Here is a 20,836-nt window from a genome sequence, read left to right on the forward strand (position 1 = left end):
TGTTAACACATCGACCCAACTCACTTTTCAAACCATACAACATGCCATTAGATTGCCCTTAATCACTTGATTCACCCTTTCAGTCTGTCTATCAGTCTAAGGATGATAAACAATACAAAGTGCTAATTTTGTGCCCATAGGTTTCTGCAAACTCTACTAGAATGTTGAAACAAATCTCATGTCTTTGTTTAACACAATTTTCTCGGGCATACCATAGAGTCTCATACTCTTTTAAACATAAATCTAACCTAACTGATCAATACTTGTGTTATCATTGACTAGGAACTAGAGGCTACATGGCACTGGAATGGTCTAAAAATATGCCAATATTAGTGAAAGTAGATGTTTACAGTTATGGAGTTATGCTTTTAGAAATTGTTTGCTACATAAGAAACATGGAGATGGATCTATCAAAACCAGAGGAAATCGTTCTTATTAATTGGGTTTACAAGTGCTTCATTAATAAAGAGTTGAATAAGCTCATCTGTGACCAAAAAGTGGAAAAAAAGACTTTAAAGAACATGGTTAAGGTAGGGCTCTAGTGTGTGCAAGATGAACAAGCTCTTTCGCCTTCTGTGAAGAGCGTAGTGATGATGTTAGAAGGGATTACTGATGTCTCATTACTTCTTGCCCTAGTTCTTCCTCTGGCTAAAATCTTATGGGTGGGTGCTTCACAATAAAAAAATTGAACCGAAACATGCTGATGAATTAAGTAATAGGAATAGGAATATGTCAGCTTCTTTGGCTTAAAATTAATTATGTATGAAACAAACTAGAATTCTCTTATCTCTTGTTCAAATTCCTATGATCTACATCACCCTTTTATAAGGGAGTTACAATGCAATTAAACAAACTAATCCTAATAACCAGCAAAAAATAGAGTAGAGCTGGTCAAGCACAACTAATTTTCAGTCATCATAATTGTTGGAGATCCGAGTATTTTAATAGCACCAGATGGTTTAATACTTGGAGATAGAGATTGCTCCATAATTTCTTCATACTGCATATGCATACGCCTATGAAAGGGTTTCAAAAATTTGGACTGCTCAATAATTTAAGTTGAAGAGCCTTTTTGCTATTCCTCTCCTTTTTGATGTAAGAGAAAACTCCTTTGTGCTAAGCCTCGTATTTGAGAGCAATTATTATTCATATCTTACAACTTAGGAAGCATATAAACTCACCATGGGGTTGCTTTTTGCATTTCAAATGTTTCCATTTCCAAAACTCCCCAAACTAGTACAAAATATTTTAGCGGTTCAACATTTTTGTAAAGTTTTAAAACACGTTTTAGGGAAAGAAACACATTTCTTTTAAAAGAAAATTTGTAAAATCGATTAAACACACATTTTTTACATTTTCAAACCCTAAGTGCCCCTAAATCTTATATTGAATTTATCTCTTCTCCACTGTTGAGCATGTTACTCATCTCCTCTCCGATGTGTTAGATAGATCAGCGTGTGTTTGTTGTTTTCTTTTTTATATCTACATGTACTTAAGAGAGAACAATTTAAAGTGGGTTCTATAATGTCATTTTATTATATTCTTTATCTTCATTCTTTTTTTATTATTTATTTTTATAATATACAGATTTATTTTTTTGGTTATAAAAATTTGATATTTATAAAAATAAACTTTTATATCTTTCATATTTATAAGTTTTGCACGTTTTTATTTTTTATGTTTTTTATTGTTTTTGTTTTCGCTTTTCTGTTTTTGCACTACATTACAACTTAAACAAATTTCATATCTTTCTTTTAATTTATAATCATGGATAAATTTGTTGCAATTGAAGAACTGATGAAGCTATTTCCCAATTCACACATTAGAGGCCATGGGATGAGATGGTATGGCTCTCAAAATTTAAACTAAAATTTTTGTTGGGGGCATTATGCTCCTCCACAAATAGGCGTTTGCCACTGTAAGTGACGAAAGAATAATTCATTTTGCGCTCGCCAGATGACTCCGTAGGTAAAACTGGATAATACTTTTGTTTATATCGGTAAGAAGTAACAGCCGCTTTACTTCCTCTTCTGGTATGGGAATGGGAATACTTCTTTACTGCACAACCTATTCAATATAAAGGAGTTCATTTTATTCTTTTGTATCAGAAAAACATTTGCTTATTCCTGAATTACGATTTTCCCATTCAAATCAGAAAGCCATAAAATAATCAACATTTGAAGCGGATTGTTCAATGGTTTTTCGTTGAATTTGGACCACTCATTTAACAAAACCCCTCTTCTGAGGCTTCGGTTGGTCTTCAAATAGTGGTCATATCTTAAGCCCATGTTTAAGTTCAGGTATTAATTAAAGCATCCGAAACTGACGGTGTATTTCAAATGAACTTGAATTAGTCAAATATACAGGCTGACCTGACCTAGACATTTTTTAATAACTTAATCCCATACAAATTTCTTGGAGTAAAAGCTGTTCTATGTGCGACAATGTTACCTTATTTTAATTACCAATTAAAATAAAATATAAAGAAGTAGCCAAAGGGTCTATAAGATTAAATTAAAAAACAATTATCATCTTCAGTAAATGAGAGAGGAAGTGGAACAAGAATCAACTCTTAAAATTACAAAAACACACTTGGAAGACGTAAATGAAAATGGCAAATGGGTTGAGTTACATATTCTTTTCAAGGAATTAGATGCTAGTAAGAAAAGAAGTAGGATTCGGAGGAATTGGAATATCGACAGATCCTTCTAGCATAAGTAAGACTTTCTTCATTGAAGGGCGCATTGATGGCTCATCAAGAATGCACCAAAGTGCAACTCTGATCATCCTTTCCAATTGTTTTAGATCAACCTCTTCACTGCCTATGAGTTGCCTCAACTCACCAGCATCAAAGCATTGATAAACCCAATCTTCTAGAATAATTTGATCCTCTGGAAAGGTTTGGTCCATAAATCTCCGACAACATATGATCTCTAATAACATCACTCCAAAACTATAAATATCTACTTTTGTTGTCACGGGCAGATTTTGATGCCATTCTGGTGCAACATACCCTCTTGTTCCTCTGATTCCAGTGAAAGTGTTAGTTTGATCTGGCTTCAACAACTTTACTAATCCAAAATCAGCAATTTTTGCGCATCTATTCCCATCTATGAGTATGTTTTGAGGTTTTATGTCACAATGGATGATATGTGCCTCACACTCATCATGCAGATAGAGAATTCCTCTAGCTATATCATGAGCAATGTTCATTCTTTCCATCCAATTTGGATTATTCTCACGTTTGAAGAGTATATCAGCAAGAGAACCATTGCTCATGTATTCATATACCAACACCTTGTTGGGTCCATCAGTGGAATAACCGAGCAAACGAACTAGATTCTTGTGATGGGTTATCCCAATAACTTTAATCTCAGTTAAAAACTCATTTTCCCCTTCAGCTAACACCTTGTCTAATTTCTTAACAGCTACAAACTTTTTGTCATAAATTCCTTTATAGACTATACTTGAAGATCCTCTGCCAACCTCTTCCTTGAAACCATTAGTTAGTTTGTCAATCTGTACAAAACTAAATGATATCGGAGCGATATCCTCACAAAACCTGAAATTACCATTTCCAGGGATTCTTCTGTATGACTTGACTTGATATCTGTGGATGAAAATCCAGGAAATTGCCAAAATAACAAATGTAAAAGCACCAACTACACAACTTATTAGAATTATCAAATCATTTTGGTGGCCCTTTTTCTCTTCTTGGGGAAAACTGTCACCATCCGAGGATTTGATTCCTACCTTGATGAAAGCAAAGTTTTTTGATCCACCACTCATATCTCTTCTCCCAAATTGCAAAGGAAGCCTCTGCATTCTGCACTTACGATCATCACTATCGAAGAGTGCAGCTTCACAATTACAGTCCGCCAAACATGCTTGTTGACAGTCTTCTTTTGTTGTTTCTGAGAGATCAAAATATGAAACATCTTCCCAGAGAGTATCCTCCAATATTTGAATACTGAATCTGACAGGTCCACGTCCATTGCTGCAACTTTCTTCAGTGAAATTTCTTTCACAGTCAGACGTCCAATTGCCTTGGTGAACAAAAGCAAATCCTGGAAGACATTTACAATCAGCTTTTTGACCATTTATAACACAATAACTGTTTAGGCCACACAGACCCTTAGGCGCGCACTTATTTTCCGAAGAATTCCACACAACTGAACGTATACCGGTTTGTCTCAAATTAAAAGAATACAACCGGAATATCCCATCCGAATCAACTCTCATCAAATAGATTATCCCTCCTGTTGGATACCCTCCTGTAATATTCTTTATGTTGAAGCCACTGGCGTTAAGAAGGTAAAGATGGCCATCCATATCAAGGTTTAGAGTCACATCATCACCGCTCCCAGATGTATCAGATGCCCAATAGGCAGATTGAATTCTGATTTGATGTTTTGGGTACTGCACAAGGTTTCCATCTCTTTGCATTATTAGAATAAATTTTCCCGTGGAAGGATTAGTCTCTGAAATACTTGAAATCAGCTTCTCTCCCGCCAGAAGACGTTGAGTTGGCAAAATAGTATCAGTTGGGTAATCAAAACTCTGCCATATTATTCCTCCACTAGAGTTGTAAAGCACGAAGTTTCCAGAGTCAAGCATGGAGGCAGAAGAGGCAGACTCCAAAATCTGCTCAGCAATGTCAGTACCTTGGCCTTGCGTTGATTGCAAGACAAGCCTGCCTTCTGTATTCAACAGCAAAGTAGCGTTGACGGAGACTGGTGGGTCATCGCGGTTCGCTGTCCAGATAACAGTTTTCTCAGGAATCCCAGCAAGAAAAATTCCAACCTTGTAGCCATTGCCTTGCTGATAAAATCCAAAGGCGTAGAGACGAGAACCTGACAGCCATGATGAGTTTGTGGTGGGTGTAAGATAAGATCCGAGGCTTATATTAGACTGTCTTTGTTGAGCTGTAACGGTAAAAGATGCAAATAAGAAGAAGATAGAACAGATTAAAAGAAAATTAAATCTCTGCATTTTTATTTGGAAAGAAGAATTATAATTGTAATTGTCGAGATTGGATTTGGAGCTGAATGACAAAGAAAATGCTAAGTTCAAATTTATAATTTCTTTGAAATTCCAAAGTCTCCCCAGTCAAGCCCCTCAAAAGACTTTTCTACAGTCACCCATAGCCATTGAATAAATATGATACTTGCGACTTGCACCGAATGACGACTTTTCTTAGTTTTCTCCAAGGGGAAGATTGTTCCCCACTTCTTTTACGAAAAAAAGAGAGTTAAATATACAAAAATACCTTATGTTTAAATATTAATATGTGATGAGTTTACATTAAAAAGAGGAAAATAACATTTTGTCCACCCCATTGCAACTTCTCTGCCTCAATTTCATCAATCTCTTTCTCACCTCCATTCATTATTTCTCTTCATCTAATCTTCAAAATATCTCTTCATCAATTCTATCTGCCTAACTCTAGGGGAAGGACAAACATTGTTTAATTATATTAAAATTCTTCTTAGAAATTTGTTAATGGTCCCTACTTTTTCATATTTTGCACACTTTTAATTTGAAATATGTTTCTTCGTTGTTTAATTGTGTACCTCTTTTATTATTGAAGGTTTTTTCTTTTTTCTACACCATACGCACTTTTTGGCTTCGTCAATTAGACGTACACATATCAATGGGTAGCGCTGGATTGGTCTATTAAAAAAAAAGAAGGCATAGTCTAAGAGAAATTTTATATATGACCCCTGCCATGGGTCAAAAGACCTGACTTGTAAGTCAGCCTAACAGAACCAAGAAAAATTATTTATATATATATATATGGGTCTTACTGTGTTACCGTGTTGGCCGAAAGTTTGTCCCTTTCACAAACCTTAACATAGGACACAAGCATAGGCGCAACAAACCATGTCGAATTCGCTTTGACAGTCTCCAACTGTGATTATTTAGACTTTTTCTCAAGTCTTGCGGTGCCTCATGTTGAACCAATAAAAAATTTATTTGAAAATTGATTTAACTGGCAAGTTGGTTTTACCATCATCCCTTCAATTAGACGTCATGAATTAAATACTATTTCTTGAGCTATCAACCACGTAGAAATTGCTAGCTGTTTGAAAATTAGTCTTTATGAAGGATTTTTTCCCTTGTATTTGTCATTATTATTATTATTATTATTAGAGATAAATATTATATCTACAAATAAATAGTATAAATTTATTTATATAAATTAAAGTGATAAAATTTGATTAAGAGATTTTGAAATAAATAAAAAAATCCAATTAAAAATTGTCATATTTTATACATATAAATTTTTATAAATTATTTATAAACATAATTTTATTTGATTATTGAGAGCAAATTTAATCTTTTCTTCGTTAATAGAAGATTTGATGTAGTGTAATTTATTACTCTACACTTTCATACAAAAAGAGTTAGATAATGGAAACAATTATTGTGGTAATTAATTTAAGGAGAAAACAAGTAGTAGAAGAACTCCTTGATAAACAAGGAACAACGGAACATATTTGACACCATATTAGGTGGTCAAGGCATAAACTCTCAACTAATGGCAAGCAGATCATTATCTGACCGCTCAAGTGGACGATTTTATCTGAAATTAAGTAGTTATGGACTAGCTGCTTACCCAGTAAACCATAACGATTTACCAGAGGAATGCTACTGGAAAGTAGAACAAATTCCTAGTTATGGAAATTCCTTGCAGTTAAGTCTCAGTCTTATTAGTGGCACTCTACAATTAACCGTGGGAAATAAAACCTTGCAAGCTATAACCAACAGCTCTTTTTCCACAAACAGCAAGACTGTCATTTACCGTACAACACTAGACGCTGATGGAATTTTAAGGCTACATTCACATCGCTTTGAGATCAGTGGTAACTCTAATGTTACCATTGAGTGGTCTGCAATACGGAAGCAGTGTGAGGTGACTGGTTTTTGTGGTTTTAATAGCTTCTGTTCTAGCACAGGTGGCATGGCTGATTGTTACTGCTTTCCAGGATTTACTTACATAAATCCTGATGTGAGGAATCTGGGTTGCTACAAGAGCTTCAGTGATGATGAAGGTTGTGAAAGGAAAGAGCCAGCAGCCTTTTACAATATCACTGATATTGAGAATACAACGTTGGGAGGCTTTCCATATGCTTTGCTACAGGTAAATAAGGAAGAGTGCAGAGAACTCTGCCTAAATGATTGTTATTGTGCAGCTGCTTTGTATTTGAATAGAACTTGCAGTAAACTGAAACATCCACTGATGTTCGGGATGGAAGATAAAAATATATCAGCTACAGTCCTAATCAAGATGATGTTGGAAATGAAAAAGTCGTCCGCAGTCCGCAAACTCCAGAAAAAGATCAAACAGTTATTTCTGAAGGCAAGAAAACCCTTGTTACAATTCTTGCGGCCAGCTTGGGTTCTGTGGTATTTATTTGTTTTCTCATTGCAATTTCTAGTTACATTGTGTACCAACACCGAGTTCATAGATATAGAAAGCTTCCTGGAAATTCGAATTTGGGCCTAACCCAAGAATTTTCACTGCAATCCTTTTCTTATAATGAATTGGAGCAAGCTACAAACGGGTTTGAGGAAGAATTGGGAAGAGGTCGTCTTGGAGCAGTCTATAAAGGGGCTATACCTGTGGGTAACAAGAAGTTTGCTGTGAAGCGATTAGAATGTGTTGGGGAATGTTAGAACTCTTATATCACTCTTGCAGGAAGAATAATCAAAAGAAGAAAATGTCTCTAAAAACACATGGCAATAAGGTAAAGGAGCATGCAACAGAAAGCCATATGCTAATATTATGCACAATAGACACACAACTAACAGAGGGGACCACAGGGGTATTCATAGATGAAGTGGCACCATAAGAATGGAGGGGGCACTGCAAGGAAGAGGGGGGGGGGGGGGGGGGGGGGGGGGTGGTGTATAACAGCCGTGGGAAAGAAAGAAAAGGCTGAAGAAGAAAATAGAAGAATAGGCAGGAGGGAGAGACCCAGCCTCTCGAAAGCTGGCTTATCGATTATATTTTGGTTGTTGATTTCTCTGTTATTCTCTTAAACTTTTGAATGCTTTGTAAATGATGCTAGTCTGAGTTTGTAAGACTTTCTGTTATTGAAAAACAACTCAAAAAAATCCATTACATCAATACAAATATCAGTTTAGTATATTTCAAGGTTGTGTTTTGCTTTTGCTATATAGTTTATCATCCAAAATACATAAATACATCTGCAGCACTCCAAAACTTTGTGACTTCTTGGCCATTTGAGAGCAGCAGCAACTTCAGTTGAGTCAGTCTACTTCAGGTCTGTAACAGGGAAGAGGGAGAAAAGAAGTTCCGAGCAGAAATGGCTGCAGTTCGCAGAACACATCACAGGAACTTGGTTCACTTGCTTGGCTTTTGCATGGAGGGCTCCCGAAAGTTGCTTGTTTATGAATACATGAGTAATGGCTCTCTTGCAGATTTTATTTTCAAAGCTGAAAGACGTCCCCTTTGGAAAGAAAGAGTGAGAATTTCGCTAGAGGTTGCAAGAGGGATTCTTTACCTTCATGAGGAGAGTGAGATCCAAATCATTCACTGTGATATTAAGCCCCAAAACATACTTCTGGATGATTCTTGGACTGCTTAGATATGTGATTTCATCTTAGCAAGACTCTCAATGCCAAATCAATCTGTAACCGATACAGGTGCTAGAGGGAGTAGAGGTTATATGGCACCTGAGTGGCAGAAGAATGGCCTGATAACGGTGAAGTCTGATGTTTATAGTTTCGGAGTTTTACTGTTGGAAATTGTATGCTGCAGAAGCTATTTGGAAGTGAATGTTTCAACAGCAGATGAAGTGCTTCTAGCTACTTGGGTGTATAATTGCTTTGTTGCTGGAGAATTAAACAAGCTTGTTGGGGAGGAAGATGTACACATGAAAACCTTAGAAAGGATGGTGAAGGTGGGACTGTTGTGTATTCAAGATGACCCGAATCTCCGCCCTGCAATGAAAAATGTGATGTTGATGTTAGAAGGAACTATGGATGTACCAGTTCCTCCATCTCCAACTCCTTTAGTTATCGCTTAATAACTCCGCTTCCAATAATTATCTTTTTGTCTTTCCACAAACATCATTTCTGTCTCTTGTTCTATGTATCACATCGCCGTTTTTATTTTGCAGTAACTCCCAGAGGGTTTAGTTTTGTTGTAGCAGTGAATAAATTATTTCTCTTCCATTCTTGTAATTTGCTAATATTGTGAGAATGCTTAATTCTCTCATCTCCTGCCCTTCCCTCTACATCTACATGACCAAAGTTTTCTAAAATTTCCGGTTCCTTTCAGATGTTTGTGATTGGAACAAAATTAAAACATGCATTTTATTTTGGGTAAAGATCAATATTTCTGAGAACTGATACGGAAATTAGCTATACCCTTTCCTTCCTAGAAGAAGCTCGTTAGTAATCAAGTTAATTAGCAATTAGATTAGAAGGAATATTAACCCATTCCCGAGCAATGTGGACCATTGTTTAAAAGAACTCAAATGGTTCAACTTAAAAAACATCTTGTAGTTTAGAAGTTTACCAGTTATTTAATTAATTTTATTTTAATATCTCAAAAGTAATATGAGGTATACAATTTTCTTGATATAAGATTTGTGTAAAGATGTTACAATTTTCTTTTCAATTAAATTACTAATATGAGGCCAATTAAGGGGCATTGTGTTCATCACATTAAGCACGTGCATGAGTAACAAATGGAACAATAACTTGGTTGTTTCCTGTGTTGACTTGGCATGGAGTTTCCAACCAGAAACTTTGAATGGAGATATTTCTGAGAGTAAGTTCTTCTATAATTGTTCGGTGCATGACAGCAAGATTATCAGATCATTCATATTATCAAGCTTGTGCATAATTAATTTCCTGTATTGGCTTATTCAGTCACATGAGCCCAACTGTAGGAGTAATATAATCAACAAAGATAATTAATCAAGGGAAATTTTAAAAAATAGCCAAAATGCCCTCCCATTAAGCCAAAATGCCCAAAATCACTATTTTCAAGCCAAAATGCCCAAAATCACTGTTCCAAAAAAAAAATGCCTATGACTTTTTTTAAATACCGAAATTACCCTTTCCCTCATATTTATATAATTCTCCCACTCACTATAGGGGTTTTAATGAAATTTTAGATAAATATGAGGGGTTTTTAGATATTTTACACTATAAAAGATTTTGATATTTATTTATTTATTTAAAACTTTTTTTAAAATGACAAAATTACCCCTCCCTTCATTTATATAACTCTTCTCACTCACTATAGGGTTAAATGTAATTTAGGATAAATATGGGGGGTTTTTGGATATTTTACATTGTAAAGGCATTTTCATATTTATTAATATATTTTATTACTTTTTCTAAAATCTCAAAAATACTCTTCCCCTCATCTATATAAACCCTCCTCACTCATTTTATTTTCACACACTTCTCATATCACTCAAACACTCACTCTTACTTTCATTTTTTTTGTTAACATCAATTAGTAGGGATTCGTTCGGACGAAGGAAGTTCGTATTTCTGAATTCGACTCGAAAAAATACTATTCATCAAAAAAAGGTATTTATGTCAATCTTATCCTAAAACTTCATTTTATTTGTTAAGTATAATTTTTATGTCGTAATATAAGGGTTAAATGTAATATTTGACAAGTATTGGGGGTTAAATGTAATTTAGGATAAATATGGGGGGTTTTTGGATATTTTACATTGTAAAGGCATTTTCATATTTATTAATATATTTTATTATTTTTTCTAAAATGTCAAAAATACCCTTCCCTCATCTATATAAACCATCCTCACTCATTTTATTTCCACACACTTCTCATATCACTCAAACATTCACTCTCATTTTCATTTTTTTTCAACATCAATTAGTAGGGATTCGTTCGGACGAAGGAAGTTCGTATTTTTGAATTCGACTCGAAAAAATACTATTCATCAAAAAAAGGTATTTATGTCAATCTTATCCTAAAACTTCAGTTTATTTGTTAAGTATAGTTTTTATATCGTAATATGGGGGGTAATGCAATATTTGACAAGTATTGGGGGTTAAATATAATTTAGGATAAATATGGGGGTTTTTTGGATATTTTACATTGTAAAGGTATTTTCATATTTATTTATATATTTCATTACTTTTTCTAAAATGTCAAAAATACCCTTCCCTTCATCTATATAAACCCTTCTCACTCATTTTATTTCCACACACTTCTCATATCACTCAAACACTTACTCTCACTTTCATTTTTTTTGTTAACATCAATTAGTAGGGATTCGTTCGGACCAAGGAAGTTCGTATTTTTGAATTCGACTCGAAAAAATACTATTTATCAAAAAAAGGTATTTATGTCAATCTTATCCTAAAACTTCATTTTATTTGTTAAGTATAGTTTTATGTCGTAATATGGGGGTTAAATGTAATTTTTGACAAGTATTGAGGGTTAAATGTAATTTAGGATAAATATGTGGGGTTTTTGGATATTTTATATTGTAAAGACATTTTCATATTTATTTATATATTTCATTACTTTTTCTAAAATGTCAAAATTACCCTTCCCCTCATCTATATAAACCCTCCTCACTCATTTTATTTCCACACACTTCTCATATCACTCAAACACTCACTCTCACTTTCATTTTTTTTGTTAACATCAATTAGTAGGGATTCGTTCGGACGAAGAAAGTTCGTATTTCTGAATTCGATTCGAAAAGCACTATTCATCAAAAAAAGGTATTTATGTCAATCTTACCCTAAAACTTCATTTTATTTATTAAGTAAAGTTTTTATGTCGTAATTAGGGGGTTAAATGTAATATTTGACAAGTATGGGGGGTTAAATATAATTTAGGATAACTATAGGAGGTTTTTAGATATTTTACATTGTTATGGGGGTTTTAGATATTTTACAATATATACAGGATTTATATAACATGTTAAAAATATATAGGGATTGCTTTGATACAAGACGACATACAAGGGTGTCAAATGAAATGTTATTAAAATTAGGGCGTATTTTCATATTAAACATTGTAGGCGCATTATAATTAAAATTATAGGTTTTTTCGAGTTTCACCGCTTTAGGATATATCAATGCACATTTTTCTTATTTCTGAAGAATTTTTCGATTGTTGTCATTCTATGGTATTTCAACTTTTAGGATTCAAATTTCAGTTTTGTTTTTTTGAATTTCACCGTTTTAGCATATATCAACTCTAATTTTTCAGATTTTTTTAGAATTGTTCGATTATTACCATTCTAGGGTATTTCAATTTTTAGAATTCGAATTTAAGCTCAGTTTTTTTTTTAATTTATCGTTTTAGGATATATCCACTAGTATTTTTCAGATTTCTGCAAAAATTATTTATTATTGATATTTTAAAGTAATTCAAAGTATAGAATTTGAATATCTATTTCAAAGTATAGATATTATAAAAACGTTTTAAATAGAACGTTACAAACAGATAGATGCATTTTGATATAAGATAACATACGAAAGCGTTATATAAATTGTTAAATAATTATAGGGGGATAAATAACATATTAGAAAAATATGAGGAGTTTTTTTTAACTATTAATAATTGTACGGCTGATTTACATAGTTATTATTGATTTTTTTTTTATACCTGAATAATTATCTTCAAAAACTTGTCATTGCAGGATTGATATTTAAAATGGAGGGTTATGCATCGGTTCGTTACGAGGGAGAATGGATTCAAGGTCGCAACAACACAATGAAATATGTTGGAGGAGCCAAACAATTGATTAAAATCCCTTATGGAACAACATTCGAGGGATTTATTGAGCTTTTGACGGAGTATTGCAGTATTGATCCAATGAAAAACTACATTCAAGTATCAATGAAGCCAAGAAAAATTGAGCTCGACTGTCCCATCCAGATCCAAAATGATGAAGATGTGCAAGGTCTTCTTAAGATGTCTCAGTGCTTTCAGGAATGTATTCCTGTTTTTGTTACATGTACCCCAATTGAAGGGCAGAATGAAGAAGATGAAGATGAAGATGAAGATGAAGATGAGGATGAAGATGAAAAAGAAAGCAGTTGGGTCAAAAAAGAATACGATTTGGAAAAGTTGATTGATTTCAGTAATGACCCATTATATATTGCAAACTCATGGGCTCATGGAGAAAAAGATATAGTTCCCTATTGGGGTGACTTCGATGGAAATGATATGCCCGATATTCCTTCAGACGATGTAGAGCCTAAGTATATGGCATCAGTAACCGAGGGTATAGATAGTTTACGGCTTGAAAATCCTACTTCAGGTGGTGGAAATTATTCTGGGCCGTTTTTTGACAATGTCCCCACTGATCCATTTAGGTGGCTTCCTGATTTTCCTCCACAACCATCAGCATCATCAAGTGGTTCCAGATCAACCCGAGAGGAGAATGGGGTCAAGATTGGTGATATTTTTCACAGTAAAGTCCAATTGATTGACGCCATGACACAATTCGCCTTACTCAAAGGATTTCAATTTGGTGTCAAAAAGTCTGACAAGAAACGGTGGGAAATTAAATGCAAGGCTGAAAATTGTAAGTGGTATATACATGCAACCAAGTCCACTGTCGGTGATGTATGGGGGATCAACTCTATGAATCCTACCCACACATGTTTAGTTGATCAAATCATGCCACATCACAGACAAGCTGGGGCCCGAGCTTTAGGTCAATTAATGAGATCAAAGTTTGTGATGATTGATCGAATTTATCGACCTAAAGAAATAATTGTAGACATCGCCGACCGATATAAAATTGATATTTCCTACTCACAGGCTTGGCGGGCAAGAAATTGGGCTATCAATTCATTGAGGGGTTCACCGGAGGAATCTTTTATGTTGTTACCAGATTATTGCTACAATTTACAACGTACTAATCTGGGCACCATTACTGCTATTGAAACAGACGATGAGCATCGATTTACAAATATTTCATGGCGTTAGGATGTTCCGTTCGTGCGTTTAGTCAATATCTTCGCCCCGTTATTTGCATTGACGCTGCTTTCCTTAAAGGTCGATATCTGGGGCATTTATTTATTGCGGTGGCTCTTGATGGTAATAATCAAATATACCCTATTGGTTTCGGTGTCGGCAAAAAAGAAGATCACGACACGTGGTGTTGGTTTCTTATGAGAATTAAAGAATGCATCCCTGACCTCTCTGAGCTTGCAATAATCTCCGATCGATATCATGCTATCTACTCGGCAATGGCTGAAGTCTTTCCAGATGTCCACCATGGATGTTGTTGTCATCACCTTCTGTGTAACATGCGGGCAAAGTATAAACGAGACTCAAAGGTATATTGTAAACAAGTTATTAAATTTATAACAGTTTATCATTTTCAAATATTTTGCTTACAATGAGTTTTCATATTTTTTCTGCTCTTACAGGTCGAGGGTGCATATTGGAAAGCCGCTAAATCATACACAGAGTCTGAATTTGGGCAGATGATGCAATCCATTGACTCAATGAATCCCCAAGCTGGAGCTTATCTACGGGATGTCGGCTTTCACCGTTGGAGCAGAGCGTACTTTCCAGGGCATCGATACAATATCATGACCACAAATATTGCTGAGTCATTTAATGCCTTTGTCAGGCATGCACGGGGCCTACCTATAACCATGCTCTTGGAGTTTATTCGTGGTACAATGCAACGATGGTTTTACGAGAGGAGAACCCATGCAAGTAAGTATCAAATCGATATTAATTAAAAGTTGTCTCATATACTTTTTTCCACTTTGTTAATCATATTACCAAATGTGTTCTTAATATTTTTTCTGAATTACAGGTGAATGTTATAACTTTCTCACCCCTTAGGCGGAAGATAAAATCAGTAATCGTCTTGAAAAATCTGCAAGTCTGGATGTTCGACCGATTACACCTACTCGGTATCAGGTTGTTGGATTTGATGGATTCATGGGTATTGTGGACTTTGGTGACATGTCATGCACGTGTAGAAAGTTTCAGCTTTCACGTATTCCGTGCAAGCATGCCATTGCCGTTGCACGACATATGAGACTGACGAATGTGCACGCATGGGTTCATCCATTCTTTCGCACCGATATTTATCGTGCAATATACCAGGAACCAAACAATCCTCTTGGAAATCAATGTGATTGGTTACACTCACCGGAAGTCAGAGTTATATTGCCCCCCGTCCTCGATAGTCGTCGTCCAGGTCGTCCAGCCAATAGAAATCGGCGTCCATCACAAGGAGAAATTGTTACACAGAGGATTTGTAGTCGTTGCCATGAACCGGGGCATACACGAACCCAATGTAAATCCCCAGCACCGGTCCCAAGCTCTGCCCCCCAGCGTTCACATACAAAAGGCAAAGGAACGAGATCTTGACATGCTGCTACTTAATTTTTTTTTTTATATGATTCTTCATTGTTGTACTTCAGGTTTATGTAACCGATGTATTTTTATTATGTTTCAACTGTGTAATTGTATTGTCATTTGATGTAATAAATTTAGTGTTAATTTATTTCAGTATTACTTTATTTTCTCTAATTGTTTCAATTGTGTAATTGTTTGAGTAATTATACGTTTTTATTGTTTTTTCATGACAAGATTAAGTAAAAAATGAACTCAAATACGATACACATCCACATATAACCACAAATAAAGTATATCATATACATATGAACATACACTAAAATATACATCTAAACATAGGAATAACGATAAATATACATCCGTGAGCTACTCGATACAATGAAAGTACAACTGCGTCGCTAATCGTCGACGCATAGAGGTAGACGACTCCCGGGGGAAAACGTAGCTCCGTGACAACGCCAAACACTCAAAAAATCGTAACATAAATACGCCACAGTCACCGGAGCCTATCCCCTGCTGAGGGACATCCGACGCTCGACGCAAAGTAAAGGGATCACGTCGTGGAGTAATCCTAGAAGCTGTCCAAAAACTCGTCGCCTCTAATAACGCGGGAATAAAGGTCATGTATGGTCGCATGCACTGCTCCAGAGTCCCTATATTCCCTGTGAATGAAACCTCTGAATCATACACTGTAATCGACTACTCACGGAAATCTATAACTCCGGTGACCCAATGTGCGTTCTCGAAGTTTATAGGGATGAAAACCTATAAACAATGAGACATTTTAGTTACTTATCGTTGTTGTTATGTTCTTGAATGTAATAGAAATATATATAAACTATACCTGATCGACCAGCCCCCATGGTTTGTATAACAATCCTAGGGTGTACGCTGCATCAACCATCCTCGTGAAGAGCCCCGAAAACTCAAACTCGCCAATCGGGGTGGTCTGCCAACTCTGCCAGGCCATCTCAATATGGCCTCCGAAGAATGTGTGGGCAGTCGTCCAACGCTGTGAGATAGTCGACTGGTGATCGTCCTGCTGCCGACGTAATAAAGCCAAAAAGGAATCCACATGCTAAAATGGTATAAACAAGTTCACGTGTTAGTTAGTAATAAATATATCTAGCTTTTTATGAAATTATAGGCAACTCACATCGTCAGTCAACCACTCGCGCAACTCTACAACAAGCCTCCAGAAGCTGGCCTTCGACTTCGACCCGATGAAGTATACATCATGTGAGTCGGAAGCTGCAGCGCTGGTGTACCATGTGAGGAAAGATTCCTCACGCTCAGAGGCAGATGATGGAATGGTCGTAGGTTACCATTTCGCCCTTCTTTTGAGTGGATTCGTATACGGGGTGCGAACCAGCGGACCCTTCCGAATGATCCGGCCACGTGCTGTACGAATCATCTGCATCATCCCAAAAAAATAATTAATTCGTCATTCATCCTACGTAACAATTAGCATTAATCGATTTATCTTACCTTCTCCAAGTATGCGGGAGGAGGTTTAGCTGGATAATCCTGAATCACGGTCAAGTCCACCACGCGTGCTCCCTCGGTAGACTAGAAAATATAAATTTTGAACATCTCAATGACCAATATATACAACTATTTATATACTAAGTATGATTGATATACCTCAATAGGGATGACCTCAAAATCGTCCTCCTGGAAGTCCTCCTCCTGTGAACCAATATCCACTATTTTTTTGGTCGAGCTCGGGATATCAGCAAGTAACCATAATCGCTCGTCCTGAAAAACAGTCAAAACATCATCAAATAAATAATATAATTGAAAAGACAGATCAATCAATGACAATTTAAAAATAAAGTTAACATGAACTTCCGGGGAAGGTGTTCGGGGAGAACCCTCGATCGATGCAACAGAAGGACTAACCGATGCGTCCTCCGGGCGACTACCCTAACATATTAGTAATAATAACTTAATTAGTGATATTTCATATATAACAAAAATATAATATAATAATGACATTTAACAATAAATATAAATTTCAAACATCATACGGACCTCGTGTGGGTGACGGGATGGTATTGCGGTATCAACAGGGGATGTCGGTGGGATATCCTCGTCCCTCTCCTGTGTGAATGTAATAATAGTTGTCAGAATAATAACACTGTAGACATTTTATGTAAGTAATAAATTAAAAGTGGTTTTACAACCTGAGCGACGGAGGCTGGATATGTACGCATGATGATGTCCTCCAAACGAGTCATACGATCCTCTAATCGAGTCATCTGGGCAGAGACATCGTCACGTAATCGGGTCATCTGGGAAGAGATATCGTCACGAAAACTCGATATCTCACGTAAAATCGTAGCACTCCAGTATGCTAATGTAGCATCTAATGTAGCAAAACTGGGTGATACGAATGGGGGACATTGCTCGGTGGCATGATGGGTGGAATCGTCCTGTAGTCCAGGGTGGTCCTCCACTGCAGGATGGTCTGTCTGCACAACAGGGGAACATATCGACTGATCCATAACAGGATGCTGAATGGGCTCCTCATGTGTCTCAGAAGTCTCCACGGGTACATCTGAAGGGCCTGAGGATGGAGAAGCCCCGTCTGTAGTAGCGATCGGAACCGAAGAAGATGAGGAAGAATCAGCATCGGGTAAACCGGTGTACTCACGAATCTCAGCATACCACGGTAAACCCTCCTCGATCGATGATGGCTCAAGAGGGAATGTAACATCCTCCTAATGATGAAGATATATAAGTCAAAATAATTGTAACATATAATGAATTAATCAACTTATTAATTAACTAGTACATACCGGATCACCACTGAAAATACGCCCTATATGAGTCCAACTAGGGACGTCTCGCGTGCGCCACCTCAACATCCGGGGGGACGAATAGAGATCGACAAGGTCAATCCAATCGTGTAACGTCTCTAGAGTCTCGTATATCCAAAACTGTAATATAATTATTTACGATGTAAATAAATCAATTTATATTTTTGTCAATTAATATATATAAATGATAATGTAAAACTTACCTGAAATGCGAACGGAAATCCGTAAAGGTCGTATTTACGGATTTTCGGCATCCGTCCAGAACAGACTCTCTCACTCGCCTGTGACATAGAATCGTATGTCATCTGCCACACAACAACGCCCCACGGATAGGAATTAAACCCGTCCAAATGATCAACTAACTGGAAGTAATTCGTGGACACCTTCTTTCGTCGATCATTCCCCAACAAAACAATGTGAAAAATATACAACAAGGCCATCTTGACAGCGTCAATATCGTCAGCCCCCCATGGGCTCGACAAGAAAATACGCTCTTTCTTTTACGAAATTAAAAAAAATTAAATATACAAAAATATCTTAAGTTTAAATATTAATATGTGAGGAGTTTACATTAAAAAGATGAAAGTAACTTTTTGTCCACCCCATTGCAACTTCTCTCCCTCAATTTCATCAATCTCTTTCTCACCTCCATTCATTTAAACTGGATGTCTCTTCACCTAATCTTCAAAATATCTCTTCATATAATTTCTTTCATAATCTCTCATTACTTTCTTTCTTTTTAATTTAATTAAAGTTGGATTCAAACCAAGTTATTCTAGTTTGACTCATAGCTCGACTCAAATTCGCTTGCATCAGGCTCAAATAGATTGAACTTGATTTGAGCCTAAACATGGAGCTGGACTCATTTAGTCTAATAAACTAAGTTCGAACTAGGAGTGGCCATACTTGATACGGCTCATGAGTCAAATTCCAAACTACATCATTTTATATAAGTCCAAAGTGATGTTACGGTGACTTTAAAATGAAGGTGTTGTTCTTGCTACCTTAGGTTGCATGCTAAATTATTCTCTGTTTTGATTACATGTTGATATTTGTTTTATCTTTTCTATGACAAACTCTAAACCTTTTCTGTTAATGTCAATTTGTGACTGAATCTGAAACTTTTCTCATCAAACGATAACCTATTCTCACTAAAACTCTATATATTCTCGAGTGATCTGAACTATGTATTTTTTTGTCATATATGTTGATATTCTCATTATAGGTTTTTCATGCATTATAAAACAAAAATACAAGAAAGTCACAATAGAATTAGTTACAAAAATATGAGAAACTTGATCCCAAGAGTAAAGTTTAAATATACATATAAAAATAGAATGTTAGAAACCTCATACCAACGTTTGGAGACTTTCTTTTTGAATTTGCTCCGAATCTATCCCAAATTGAAGTGCTTCCTTCTTAAACTTTACAAGGCTTTACTCATCTACACAAGGGTTCTACAACAACAAAGAGACACATAGGTGTTAGCATCTACACAAGGGTTCTTCAATGGATTGATGAAGAGTTTTTTGAAGAAAATTTTCTTTAAGGGAAAGAAAGAGTGATCTTATATCAATGGCTTGAGTCTTAGACATGCAAGCTCAAATTACAATTCGATTAAGGCACATACGCCCATATGTAAAATTAATAAATTAATTATTACATGTCACCATTAAAAGAATATTGCATGTCCAAAATAAAAAATTTTGAAAAATCCAAATATGCCTTCATGATCATCCACTAATGAACTATTCATTCAACACATGCTCACATATAAATAAACACATTCATCATACACATTTTATATAAATTAAAAAGATATTATATTAAAATAAATAAGGGCATTATTGCAAATTGAAAACATCTACATTAGATACACCAAAGGGTATATGCAACATTTGCCATCCAAATATATATAGATAATAGTAAACTTATTAAATATATTTACATTAACCATCAATTAACATTAAATGATGATTTCATAAGCATAAATATAATATACAATCTATTATATCATCTATCAATCAACATTAAAGGATAATTTGATAAGTATAAATAAAATAGACAATATATTAAACCATCCATCAATTAACATTAAATGATAACTTGTCAAACATAAATAAAAATGTGTAATACATCAAATTATTCATCAATAAACATTAAAGGATGGCTTGACAAGCATAAATCAAAATGCAAGATATCATCCATAATCACCATTAAAAGATGATCTCAAATGCATTGAGCTAATCATTTATATAAATTCATATATATACATCTTTTAAGTATACCAACAACCAAAATTTTCATTATAATAAATATACAACTATTGTACACATATTAACCTTCATCCATTCACATTGTAATTATCATCAAAATGAAAAATTTAGCATGTTCATGCATGTTTTATTAAGTTCATATGTATCACACACATTTTCATCGAAATATCATTAAATCTTGAATCAATATACGCACACATTCATCCATATATACATGTATGTTCTCAGTCACCATTGATAATGCAATAACTTTTTGGTAAACATTCACATGTTTGTAACATTGTTTCTGCAAATCTTGATTGGGTTTATTTAGAATTAGGTTTTGATAAACTCAATCATTCACTTAAGTCTAATGATGGGCATTGTAA

General features: G+C 35.2%; 1 protein-coding gene and 1 pseudogene across 1 annotated transcript; one reads left to right on the forward strand and one right to left on the reverse strand.

Moving 5' to 3' along the window:
* Positions 1 to 2,553: 2,553 nt before the first annotated feature.
* On the reverse strand, positions 2,554 to 5,024 carry LOC123193195 (G-type lectin S-receptor-like serine/threonine-protein kinase LECRK3). The gene has a single exon (XM_044606010.1). It carries the CDS (start codon positions 4,990 to 4,992, stop codon positions 2,650 to 2,652), a length of 2,343 nt encoding a protein of 780 aa, XP_044461945.1. The 5' UTR covers positions 4,993 to 5,024; the 3' UTR covers positions 2,554 to 2,649.
* Positions 5,025 to 6,541: 1,517 nt separating this feature from the next.
* LOC123215871 lies at positions 6,542 to 9,201 on the forward strand (annotated as a pseudogene).
* The last annotated feature ends 11,635 nt before the right edge of the window (positions 9,202 to 20,836 follow it).

The sequence above is a fragment of the Mangifera indica genome, chromosome 1, assembly GCF_011075055.1.
Source record: "Mangifera indica cultivar Alphonso chromosome 1, CATAS_Mindica_2.1, whole genome shotgun sequence".
Taxonomy (NCBI): domain Eukaryota; kingdom Viridiplantae; phylum Streptophyta; class Magnoliopsida; order Sapindales; family Anacardiaceae; genus Mangifera; species Mangifera indica.